The 13,499-nt window shown below is 38.0% G+C and overlaps 1 protein-coding gene across 1 annotated transcript in view; it reads left to right on the top strand.

Annotated features, from left to right (window-relative positions):
• The window catches only part of ARMC3 (armadillo repeat containing 3), a 122,559-nt gene that overhangs the window by 86,913 nt on the left and 22,147 nt on the right, over positions 1–13,499 (top strand). Inside the window, exons 16-20 of the mRNA XM_080384902.1 lie at positions 3,050–3,218; positions 4,104–4,204; positions 5,293–5,367; positions 10,554–10,751; positions 13,229–13,391. Coding sequence (XP_080241028.1) covers positions 3,050–3,218; positions 4,104–4,204; positions 5,293–5,367; positions 10,554–10,751; positions 13,229–13,391 — 706 coding nt within the window. The remainder of the gene's footprint in view (positions 1–3,049; positions 3,219–4,103; positions 4,205–5,292; positions 5,368–10,553; positions 10,752–13,228; positions 13,392–13,499) is intronic.

Genomic DNA, 13,499 nt, shown 5'->3' with positions numbered 1-13,499 from the left:
ACTATAGTGCCCCATACATACGAAACTGAAAATAAGGTTTCAGGCTAGGTTCAATAATACAGTAAATTGTACCTATTACAAACAGGCTAAACTTCATTTACAAGCTCTGGTTAACTGCAGGTGTGCTCGTGTCAAGTAAAAGAGATTCTGTTTTATTCCTTCTTAGAAACTCCAAGTTTCACGCATTAATATCTGAATTACAAAAGCTGGTTTAGGTTGTAAGAAGGGCTCCTTATCCAGGGTGACTTTTTGTAGGCATTGTTAAATGAAAATATATGTAATTGCCCGGCTCCCTCTGCTGGACATTTCTCTGATTACTGCACAGGTACTTCAGATCCATTTATGAGGGGATTCTGCAGAGTAAGAATCTCAGAAACTTAGGTCAGGAAGGAACCTCAAAGGTGATGTTATCCATCTGCCCACTGTAAGACTGGATCATGCGCGCTGACATATTTTCACTTGTGTAGTGTAAATACCAATTCTGAGGGGAAAAAAGCTTTCCAAAGTAACCTGCTCCCATGCTGGAGAATCCTTTCAGCAAATCAGTCCAACTACGTGTTGTCCTACTTTTGGTGGGATCAAATAACCGCTTTTTTATAGCAATTTGAGTTTAACTTAAGGAATTCTCTCACGTTCCGTGTCCTACTCAGTTTCCTTTCCGTGACAAAGTAATTACTTAAACTTATTTTTGTTTTGAAATCTTGTATCATTTTGTCACACATCTCTGAATTTCTCTCGTTTATTTATGCCATTTTGAAGTGCTCCCTCCCAGCCTGGATGTGGTACTTCAGCTGAGGTCATATCACCATCAAATAAAGCTCAGTAATTATTGTCTTTATCTTGCACATGGCACTGTCCTTATTTAATCCCTTCTTTGTGACAGTATCAGAGTAGGACTCTTAATTTATGTGTCCTTCCAGTTTGACAGCATATTATTGATAATAATGTATTAAGCATAGTGTTTCAACCAGTAAGGCACTACGCTAATTCATATTATTTTCATGTAGATCATATTTCCCTGACTTGCTCATGAGTATTCAAGTAGGAATATGTGAAAAGACTTATTATAGTCAAAACATATCTCAGAGTCAACTCGTATCTCACATTTACTTCTTCTGCATGTACATTAAGTCAGTTATCCTATCACAGAAAGGATTTACGTTATTTATTCCTGACACATACATAATGGCTCTTATCTCTTGTTGCTTGCAAGCCGATTGTTTAATAATTTGATGTGGTGTTCTTTGGACACTGAAATTTGGCTGAATGATCTCTATTATAATTTCCTTTTTCTTTGTTTTTCAAATCTAGATAATGTCTTTGCCCTTCTCCACTCTTCTGGAACCTAACCTGTCCTCCTTGAATTTTCAAATACAGTTACAAATAGTTTGGAGGTTCTTTTTGCCAATTCATAGAGTAGTATGAGGTAAGTGTCCTCAGGGACTGATATGTCTCCTCAAACTTATTCAAGACATATGAAGCCTACTGGTTTTACCTCTTCATTAATATTACTGCCAGGCATCTGCTTGCAACCTTTTTATGAAAACTGAAGCAAAAAAGGCATCAGACACTTCAGTCTTTTCCGTGCCATCTGTTACGAGTTTTCTTCCCACATTGAGTAACAGGCCTACATTTTCTTCTCTGACTTGCAGCATATGAAACAGTTATTTTTGTTTTGGTCCCTGAATAGTTGTGTCTCACTTTGCCTGTGGGTCTTCTGGGTTTGTCCCTTACTTTTTGTTTTCTGTTGGAAGTCTGTTTCCATTCCTGTATGAGTCCTTTTTCTGGGGTTTTTGCGTTTTCACAGAATTTTTGATGTGGCTGTATTTGTCTGGTTTTGGCTTATCTTTCCTCCATGTGAGGGTGATGTGCCATTGTGCCTGTAGTGTCACCTGTTTTAGACACTGCTGCACACATTAGCCTTTCCTTGTTCATTTTTCCCTTTAAAATTCTTCCCTGCATTACTTGCTGGTTACGTGACTTTCCTACAGTATGCTGTATGACAAAGAGCCTGTACTGCTCTTCTGCTGTTTTCTCCCATTGCTTTCTTCTAAAAGAGAAGGTTGTCATTTGCCTTGCCTGAAAAACTTACTCTTTGGAATTCATCTAACGTACCTTCAGGTGTCTATGTTGTAAATGTCCACAGCTGAGACTCCCAGAGTAGTTCACAAAGGGAAATGGGCAGTCTAAATGTGGAGTTCGTTTTTATATATATATATATATTTAAAAAAATATGAAATTGATTCCTTAGGATGTGAATAATGCCTGTCTATATGTACACACACACACATCACCCTCTTTTTTTCCTCTTTCTTCTATCCAAAAACAGTTCCAAAACCACAGTATGCTATGTTCTCCTGATTCAGCTTCCTTTGTCTTCTTAGTGAACTTTGCCTAAGTTTTCCAGGTCAGAAGTTATTGGTGTGTGGGTTTCAGCACCAGAAACAGCTTAAGAAATGTATTCCTGTCCTCCCATGTCCCCGTGACTATTTTTTTCTACCTCCATGCTGCAAAAAATCCTGCCATCCTGGTGGTGCTGATACAACTGCTTGTGTTTCTGTGCTCATCCATCTTTAGCAAATCTCTGCCAGCTGCAGCTGCCCCAAACACAGCACCGGAAGGGTTCACACATTCTATAATGCACAACTGGAATCTGCAAATTGCATTGCAAGTTGCAGAGAGAGAAAGAGAGGTTCCCTGAACTGTATCATATGGTCGACTCATTATTCTTTTTACTCTAAATTTACATCCTTCTTTTTCTCAGGTTCTGTGTGGTTCTGATAAAAGGTTGTGGCATCCTGTCCACATTTCTTTATGTAACAGTTTAACTGCCTAAAGGAATTGCTTTTGCTTTTGAGCACTGCAAGACATTTTCCTCTCCTAGAGAAAGAATTCTGTGCAGCACAGCCAGCTCCTTGCTGGCCCAGTGGGGACAAGGCTGGAAATGAATCTGTCTTGACCTTGGTAAGCTGAAAACTGACTCTGAACTGTATAATAACAATTAATTGGTGTGTATTGATGAATTAGCCTTTGTATTTTGTTTTAACAGTGCTTTAGACATCCTAGAAGAAATTAATCTATCAACAGGGCGCAAAAATAACTTTAGTGAAGCTGCTCTGGAAAAGCTACTTGACAACAATCTTTCCCGAAAATACAGCCAGATGGGATATTTATCATCAAGTAATATCATTACTGATGGATTCTATGACTGTGGTCAGGTAAGCTACTTTTAATAAGTTACTTTACTTAGAAAGAGTAAAATTATTTTCTGGATTTAGAAAAAGTAAATGTACTTTAGCAAAAGCCAGAATCTGGATATATAAAATACTTTGTTTTCTTCTGAAGTTTCCCAGCTTTTGTACTAATTTCTTTTGATTGTCTTTCTTCATGGAGGAAATCTCATCATCCTCATGCTGTTCCCCAGTTGTGATCTTCTTCACAATCCTATGTAAGCTGGCAGACCTAGTTCCTTTCCAGATCCTTTCTCAGACCTTAGTTCTTCTTCTCTCTCTCCCTGCAGTGTACTTAATACTAACCTGACACTGAATGACCTATGGACTTCTTGTTTGGGTTTTTTTTCACACAAAGAAGTAAAGACTTCATATTTTCACCTTGGTCATGACTCTCACAAAGCAGTGTTTATATATAAAGACTGACTCCAGGTTCACTTGCTAGTGCTGTATTCAGGTCAGATCTGAGAAGGACTTTTCAAAATGCCAAAATTAATTAGAAGTACCAGTCTTTTTGAAAATCAGTGAAATACCTGTTTCTCAAGCACTTGGCTGCTTTTGAAAATTCCATCCTAAATTGTAAAGACTTCAGAAGCAGGAACATTTCCTTATTCTAGAACTGTTTGGAATGACATATTAACAATAAGTACAAGTTGAAATATTTATAAACCGTCTTTTCTAAGAAAATTCATGAAGAAAATGGAAATGTAGAAGAAAACATTTTCATATATTTTAATTGCTTTATTAGTTCTTATGCAAATCTGTTAAAGATTAGGAATTTTAAATTAATCTTTAGATACCTTTTAAATATATTTTTTCTCTTAATCTTTAATTGAACAGAACGCCTTATCTTTTATGCTAATTTTCTTGTAGATAAAACCTGGAGAAAAATTTTTATCTTTGGAGGAACTGAGTATGCAAGAACTTACTGACCATCGGGCCGTAATCTTCATTAATGCTAAACCACAAGAAGAGTGAGTCATGTTTGATCACTAGCATTTTTTGCAATAGCTCATCTTTTCCATCGTTTCCACTGTTTCCAGTACAAAATACATTGTATAGATATATGTACACATACATAAAATAGAGAGATCTATTTTAATCCCAGCACAGTGCTTCATGTCCTAGAAGGCAAGAGATTTGTATTTTATAAAACAAGAATTTGGAAAGTAACTTTTTTTTCCCCTCTAGATAGAAAGCATTTATTCAGTTGAATTGCTTTTTTCACTTAGCTGTTAAGAGTCATTCATCTAACACCCTTTGATTCCTCATGGTGGGACATCCAGTGTTCTATTAGTGGTAACAAAGCTTGTCATCTGCGATAATATGTCATCTGAGCTGAATGTCAACATGTGACAATGAAACCTGTGATTTGGTGGTCTTCCTGTACAGACAAATGCATGGAATTCTAAGCACAACATCTAAAGAGGCAGGACAAAGCCAAGCATCAAGATTTCAGGCTTGATAAAGAACCTGTGTCCGTTTCTTCTCTGTTTAAGTTGAAGCCAGCCTAACAAATCATCTCTAGATTTGAATGCAGGAAGTTGGTATTGGACTTGTTTAACTGGGAGTCATTTCCTGTAAACAGTCTCACAGATCAAAGAATGCTCTACCAATATTTTGCAAGTCCAAAACCTTCTTCTCTGTCAACACGTCACATATTTGGTTTACTGTATCTTTAGCTTCCCTTTTAAGCTGGTGTATGACACCATAAATATGTCCAAAAATATCAATGACAAATTAAAGTTCCATGCTCTTTGTTGATCCTTAGAGTTGTCTTTAACTATCAGGTTTTCTTTGACTTTGATACAGCTTCCTGCTGTTGCACCTTGGCAGCAGTCTTACTCTGCAGTTACTTTTGTGTCCATCATTTGGTATTCCATACTTAATTTTTGATATCTGAATCAATATCTGATTTATTAGTGGTTTAGTTATTTCTTCCACTTACATACTTCCTATGAATATATTTACCATCCTTTAAAATCAGAACTCCATTTTCATAGTCTAACATGCAAATACTAACTCTGCAGATAACATACAAAAATATCTTGTTCCATTTCAGCCTTGAAGTTTCATCTTATGAGCAGGCTATCTTGTCACCTTCTATTTCAAGAAAAGGCAGTAGAGAAAAAGCAAGGTATGGGTTTAAGATTTACTAGTTGTCAACGTTCTGGTATTGGTGTATCATTAGAAATAGAATTCTGATTGAAAATAGTGATAGTTTCCAAACAGAGTACAAATACTCAAATACAGTGTTAAATGTTTTCAGAGTCTTTCTTTAACCTCCTAATTGCATTAACCTTCTTTTGTCTATCTTAGTAATTATTTGTCCTCCCTCCCCATGCTGTATTTGAACATCTCCCAGGTATTTGGCTGTTTTTCCTTTCAGTATCCCTTGGAGGCAGTGAAATGCTGATACTTTACAGCCTGACAACCAAGTCACAGGGAAATAAGGGTGGAAGTTCTTTCTCAATTTAGAACCTAGACCCACAAAAAGTTCCTACACTGCCTACATGCATCCTTATTTCTAGATTAAATTTCTTCCAGTGAAATTCTACAGATGACTAAAATCTGAGAAGAGTGTTCTCAGAACTGTCCCAGTTTTGACAGCAACAAGCCTAAAAATGCCTCACTCTTGCAGGATTCCCTCTCACCCATACAATACACTAGGTACAGTCCTGCAGTCCTTTCTGTGGAACTGATCTGGTGGGCATGTCTGCTCATACCAAATAGGTCAGAATCTCTCACACTGTAGTGGGAAATTAATTTCCTTCTTTTACAGAAAGAGGATTTGAGCCTGTCCCTCCCACCTGCAGATCGCAAGATACTTGGGGTTTAGCAGTCTCCTCCTGGTTTGTTGTAGCTGTTCACTAACAATGAGGTGTAATGAACAAAGCTTCAGTTGTTAGGGCACTTACCTGAGAGAGTAGAGACCAAAGTTCTAGTCCTTGTCTTGATGACTTTTAATATAAAATACTTAACCCTTTGTGGAAAAAACTGAACCATGGTCTCCCAACTGTGCATCATGTAAAACAACAGCACAATCATGACCACAATGGTACCCTTCGGAGAACGCAGGTGTACATGCCTAATTCCAGGGAAATGTTCAGGATTCCAAAACTGATCCAAATAGAGCCTCCTTGCCATCAATGGGATGGAATCTAATCCTTGATAGGAACGTGATGTAACCTACAACTCTTCTTGGCTTTTCTGTTAGCTAACTTAGTGAGCTGACCATTTATCATGCTGGTTTCTATGGGTCCCACTCCTGACTTCTGATGTTTCTTGGTTTATGACATAGGGAGCCTTGGCCATGCCTCAGGGCTATGAATTCTAGTCAGTGGTGGGCATTACAAAGTGCTAAGTGCTGCTGCAGGGTTAAAAAAAAATGGAGAGATGGTGTGTCTCTTGTAGGAACTGAAGTACTATGTTTGCAGTTTTTAGCTTGGAGCTCATACATGACCTGTGATATGCTACTGTCTGTACAGGCATTTTATTGATAGAGATAATGGTTGATTTCTTAGACTGCTTATATATTTCTGTGTATGTATGTATCTGTGCTTGAGAGATGAAATCTGCAGTAAGAAAGTTAAGAGACAATTGGAACCTCCTTTATGATCTCAGTAGTTCAATAGTATCTCCAATGGAGGAAAAGCAGGAGTTATCTGGACAATAGTATTCAGTCAGCAAAAGCAGCACTAGAGAAAAAGGCTTAAGATACTATACTTTGAATTATATGTGTATCTGTGTGTTTAGAGCTGACATACAAATTGTTGACAGACTGTGAAGGCTAAGGTTCTGACTTAAATGAGGACCCAAATCATGAGATTAGTCTATGCAAAAGTTATTGACTTACAAGGCAGACATTTACATTTGACAAGTTATTTGGACTGCAAGCACTCCTGGAATTCAGTTTAAATCATTTCATAGTAAATACCTGAAATGGGTCATATGAATTGCATTATGGAAGGTTCTTGTTTCAGAATGCAAAAGAATAAATACTGCATCTTGAGTGTCTTACCAGGACTGTTCTAGGTTCTGCTCATTTAGCAGGTCCTCCTGATAACCCAGCGTGCTGGGGTCATGACCCACCGAGCATATGCCAGTCTGCTCAAAGGGAGCAGGAGGCAAGGGGAGGTGCTAAGCCCCAGTTACGTTTGCTCTGCACCAGTGGGGGATCCTTCATCTCAGAAGATGCTCTAGCCATAGACCGTTTTGTGTAGTTGAGACCTGTTCTGACAAGATAATATGTTTGTTTATTACAGTATGATATGACAATACCCTTGGATAGTTGCTTTTTAATGTAATTTATGTCAATTACACAGTAAATGACTGCTCTGTTAGCAATCGTAACTCTTTCAGAAAGCAAAATATTTTCTTTAGGAAAAAGCAAATACCTGGTTCAGTTTCCCATAGTATACTTGCAGGGATACAAAAACTTCTTTCTTCAGGTATGAAATAATTGCTTTTGAATGTCATGATCAAGTTGTATGATTTATAACCCCATTGTCATTCATTTTGAATCCATAATTCATACATCATTATTATTATTATTAATTTTGTGAGATATATGGGAGTTACTTGAAGGTCAGTAGCTGACTCCAAGTCTCAAACATGCTTAGACTTTTTCCTACATATTTTTTTCCTTTGATCATACGTTTCTGTTCATCATTATTTTACAAAGTACTACTGAACATAGTTTAATGCCATTGTTTTGAAAAAGTGATACTACTTTATATAAACCATAGTTGAAGGCTAAGAGAAAGGGCAGTTGTAATTGTCTGCTGGAAGTGTTTGAATCAGATGTAGAGGAAGTGCCTAGATTATAGTTTGACATACATTTGCAGAGAGAGATAGCAACATCTTTACCCAAACAGTTGCATATCTGATATACACATTGACTGGGCTAAAATATATTTAATGTAGACTGATAAATGTGCATTTATTCTGTGCTATGTTGCAGCACAGCATTTAAGGAAATACTTCACAATACTCACTTGCTCCTTTTCTAAAAACAAGCAAGGCATTAAGCTATGCAAAAAAGGAAAGAAAGTAGCTGTCATGGCTGTCTTTTGGTGGTAGGATATTGCATTGGCTGCCTTCATCCTCAAACTAACCCTCTGGTGACCCCTTGGCCTTTTGTACTGAAGTTGCAACAGGAATCAGAAACATCTTGGGAGAGCATTAACTGGCCTGAGTTCTCCTTTGAATATTCTTCTGCATTCACAGCAAGTATGTCTCAGGAGCAGTAAGACAGCTTCGGGAAAGGGGAGTAATTTTTTTCTGCTGTCATAATTCCCACTGGTAAAATGAGGATAAAAAAAAGAGGACGGGAAAAAGACAGTGGTCTGTTGTAATAGTTGCTGGTTATTTTGTAGCACTGAGCTATAAGAGAGCCCCTCCATGGTTCCTTACGAGGAAAGTATTAGACAGGTATGATGACCTGAAGAGTTGAGGATTAAGGTAGAGACAGATGTGGAAGACAACCTTAAAGCAGCCATTCCACTGAAGACCAGAACATAGCCATACCTGAGAGAAGTAAGCAACAGCAAAAAAACCAAACCAATTACTGTTCAAACCCATCCCTCTCAAGTGTTTGCTTTGTGAAAATTGGAAAGTAGGAGAATAAAAGTGATTCAAGAGTCATTTCTGTAGATAGGAATAGGGAACAAATTCTCCTGCTATAGCACTGTGACTTAGCAGTGCACTTTTCATAGGGAAAAGAAAGTACTGGGAGGATGAAAGGGAAGAGCAGGGAACAAGGAGAGAAAATGGTCAAGGAACAAGAATTATACCATTTGTAAGAGTTGTTGCTTTGAAAACCTGCTAAGTCAGACACCAGAGAAGTGGCAATAATGCAGGGGGTTTTTAACAGGGTATTCTTACCCATAATGTCTAAGTATAAATGGAGAAGTGAGGTGCTGTTTAATCTAGCATTATGCAGTTCCCTGGCTGTAGTTAGATAGAGTCAGATTAGATAAAGAAAATTGTTTGTCTGCCTTTCTCAAGTATAAGCGTAATTAATAATGAGAACAGTTTATTTAAGAGGGTGGTGAATTTTCTATAATTTTAAGATTAAATCTTAATTGGTTATCCTTCTAAATTAATGTGCTTTATGAAACATATGAAAAGGGCTTTTTATGAAAATGGTAAATCTCAAAAGGTAAAAGAAAATTTTGCAAAGTATTCTGAAGACAAATTGCTTGAATTAAACTACTGATAATGATATATGCCCTTCTGCTTTGTCTAATGCCTTCCCTCTTAAGAGTGCTGTTCATTGTAAAAATTTTAAGAATAATTTGAAGAACATACAATAATGACAGTTGGCCCTGGAGCCATGTACTCTAGTGGTCCATTATTTCTATTATTTTTTTCTTCCAAGAATGCCCAGAAGTATTATGGGTTTAAAAAAAATAAGCCAGAACTGTTAAACAAAGGAAAGTAAGTCATATTTCACAGTAGAATTATTCAGGACCTATGCTGAAAAAAAATACAATGCTTACAAAACACAAGTTCCATCTGCTCCCACAATTGAAAAGTCCTAAACTGTCTGATTGCATAGATCTTAAAGATACCTTTGGTAAGATACTGATTTTATGGTTGCTACATACCTTGTGAAATGCACAGTGTTCCACCTAAGCAAAGGAAGCATTTAATTTATATTTCTGCTAGGTGCTTATGATGCCTCTTCAGGATCATAGTCGTCATTCAAATCCTGAACATTAGTGAAATATGTAGCATGTACTATGAAAAAAAGTCAGCAAAACCACAGACGTCTTATAAATTCTTCATCCAACAAGCCATGTTGCAGTTTGCATAATGCTTGAAGCACATCGACTTGCAACTGCAGAGTCTACTGCTTGGTGTGTCCTGGCAAGATTTCAGCCATGCTCTTGATACCATTTGTTTCTTTATTTTAAGTCCAGATTTCTATCAAGTAGAAACTCATTGGAGTTCATGATTTTTAGTTTATATCCACATGGAACCAAACTATAACTGTTTACAAATGTTTTCTGTATGTATATAGGTAAGTGTTTTCTCCCCCAGATAATCCATATATGGGAAAGGCATATCAGAGTCATAGACAAAAACAAAATTAGAATTTACAGCAATATTAATGTGGAACTATTGACAGTTGGTTTCTAGCCATCTCCTAAAGGCATGTTCCACAAGTCTTCTTGTCAGCTTTGTAGATTTTGGAGTATTGATTATCAAGAGAAAAGATTTCTCCTACCTCCCCTCCAAATCCATTTGTCTAAAATATCCTGTTGGACTTTCGAGATTACAGTATTCTGAATAAGTGTCTGTTGTTTTCTATGTAAGGAAAAGTAAGGGGAAAAAAGAAGAGGAAAAATCAAAAGAAGTTATTCAGATTACACCTAAAGTCCAGGATGAAATAAAACTAGAAAACTCACAATGGCTACCACCACCTGACTTCATTTTACTGGATTACATTAATAATGCTTCCAAGATAATTCTACCACTAACTACCACCCGGGAACAGGTTGTGGCTCTTGCACAGTGAGTATCAAATTATATTTCCATAAATAACGCAAATAAGTTGAATTGGTAAAATAACCGTTTTCTCACCCAAGGACAACTTTTCCAAATTTGTTATTTTTCCCCATCCTTAATTGGAATCCAGATCAGCTTTTGTCCAGAACTTTGACATGATTTCAGATTTTAAGCTTGTTGTTTCTAATTTTGGTGGAATTAGTTTAGCTTTTTTTAAAATAATTTTTTTAATAAATATCACTTGCAACAGAAAGGTATAAATTTCTCATCTTGGAAATACTCGTATGGACAATTTCAGGTTTTTTCACATCTATATACCTATGCTGATCCTTTCCAATGAACACATCAGCTGCATATGGCATCTATATCATCACAGGGCAGGAGAGACCCAGGTGTCACAGAGCCTGAGTGCACAAGCTAAAACCCTAACCTCATAGTTGAGACTGTTGCAACTTACAGGTACCATGACTGTTCTTTCTCTTACGATCTTTCTTGCCTTGGAAGCCTTTCTTGACTTGGAAACTCCTCAGGACAGGAACTGTCTTGTATTTTGTTTTCCTAAGAGCCAAAAGCATGAGGCATTTTTCTAATGTAGTTTATAGATGCTACTGTAATTAACATCCTGATGATTTAATAGTGCCAGGATATTGCAATGGTGCATGTACAGACTATTGTTATCAATGTGTGATTCATTAGTTACACTGACTACTCAGCCTGGGCACCAATCACTGTCATCTCCAAGCAGTGTGCCTGCTTTCATCTTCTCCTTAGTTTAACCTTTACTATCTTAGCAGTTTCCTTGCTGCCTCCTGAAAGTGGAGAGTTTGCCATCAGATCCCACCGAGACTCACAAAATTTGTTTCTTCTACTCTCATTTTTAATGAAGTGGTTTAATGTGATATGAGGAATGACTTTTCTGTTGACTGCAAAATTTGAGAGGACAGATACTCATCCTTAACTATCCAGCTGTGTATAAATCATGCTGTCTTCCTCAAGGTGAAATCCATAAAATGCTCTTTCAAAACCGCTCTTCAAACACACCCGTGAAATACTTGCAGACACACAGCGCAGCAAAACAATCATGGGAAATTTAAGTAGAATGTTTGCTGTGAAGATTTTTATGTTTATGTTGCATTCCAAGCAGCTGCCTGAATAGATGTGTTGAATAGGGAGGAGGAGGCAGCAGCAGCAGCCTGGCAGCTCGAGGCTGTGCTCGCTGGGGAGGGAGCCAGGGCAGGTGAGGGACATGCAGGAGTGCTGGCTGTTGCCTTTTAAACCAACGTGGCACACCTTTGTGCGTAGCCAGGAGTGGTGTGCACGTAGGCTCAAGAAGGCCAGCTCTCCTTCCTGAGGGCTGGCTGTAGGCACAAGCAGCACAAATGACTGCTGAGAGCCCCCACTTCGTCAGGTTCACCCAGTAATTCCCAACTTCAAGACACCATGTCTAGCCTGCTCAGTGATAACTCCCTGTGCCCACGCTGGTGCAACCAGTACCTCCTTCGGGCTAGGCTTGAGAGCTAAGGCCGCTGAGGTTGCCGTGCGTGTACTTGTGCAGACAGAACCTGTTCACAGTCGCTGCAGAGGTGGTCACACGGATTTTAGCTCCCTGTGTGAAGCAGTAGCTTGTGATTCCCATGTCTGCTCTGCAACACCTTGTCCGGAGTGAGAGCCTTCAGTAACACTTGTGCCTGTGGCTGAGGGCGGTGTGACAAACAAAGGTCTTTACGTACAGGGACCACGCACAGGGGAGGTGAAGGGGGGTGTACGACGAGGTAGAGACTTACAGAACAGGGCTTCATCCTGTGTGTGCAGAGTCACCCGAAGGACATGCTTTTGGTAGTGTTTGCACAGACTGTGCGTTTTTCCGTGACTGAGCCATTCTTCTTTTCTTTTTAATGCATAAATACGCACCTCTCAGCCCTCAAATACTAGCTTCAATGTAAGAAAGCACATGCAGAAGCTGAAGTACCCTTTATGGATATAGGTGCTTTCTTATGTTGGGATCATTACCTATGGCTTTATTTTTGTCATACATATTCTCATGCCTTTATTACTATTTCAGACAAATGATAAGGCTGGCGGTTGTGATACGTGGCTCACATAATCTGTTAGTTGTAAAGATGAACACTAGCTTCTTAACCACTTCCTCAGTAGTTACACTGTTACTGATGATTTTCTCTGAGGACTTTGTGTCTGTACTAGACCTCTCCAGAATCTCTGCTTACAGCTGTTGCACCTTAGTTTAAGTCTGTGACAAATGTGAATGACCTGAGTTATGGTTATCTGTATTTAACAGTGAGTGTATTTAAAATACCAGTTACTGAATATATACCAGTTACAGAAAAAATAAAGCAAACATAGCAAAAGTATTAAAGACTTATATGTCATTCACTTATTGCTTGTATACATTTCATTTTGTTACATTTTGTGATAAATATAAGAGGAATTATAGAGGCAATTGATCCTGGTATACACTGGAACAGGCTTGTTGCAGACAAGATGGGTGGCCCAATTGAAAGAGACAAACTACATGATTTCAGCTGGGAACTTCACATAAGTGAAATCGAATTTGAACTGAAATGCAATGTTGTGCCTATTGGGAAAGTCAAAAAAGGGACCTTCTACCACAGAGCTTTACTTTTCAAGGTATGTTAACATTTATTTTACAACATAACATACTGATGTTAAATGGATATTATAAACTAAAGTATACTTGCATCAGTATTATGTGATATTTATAGCCATGTAAAATCT

Source organism: Falco punctatus (assembly GCF_963210335.1).
Source record: "Falco punctatus genome assembly, chromosome: 4".
NCBI lineage: Eukaryota > Metazoa > Chordata > Aves > Falconiformes > Falconidae > Falco > Falco punctatus.
This window is presented reverse-complemented; position numbering and strand designations above follow the sequence as displayed.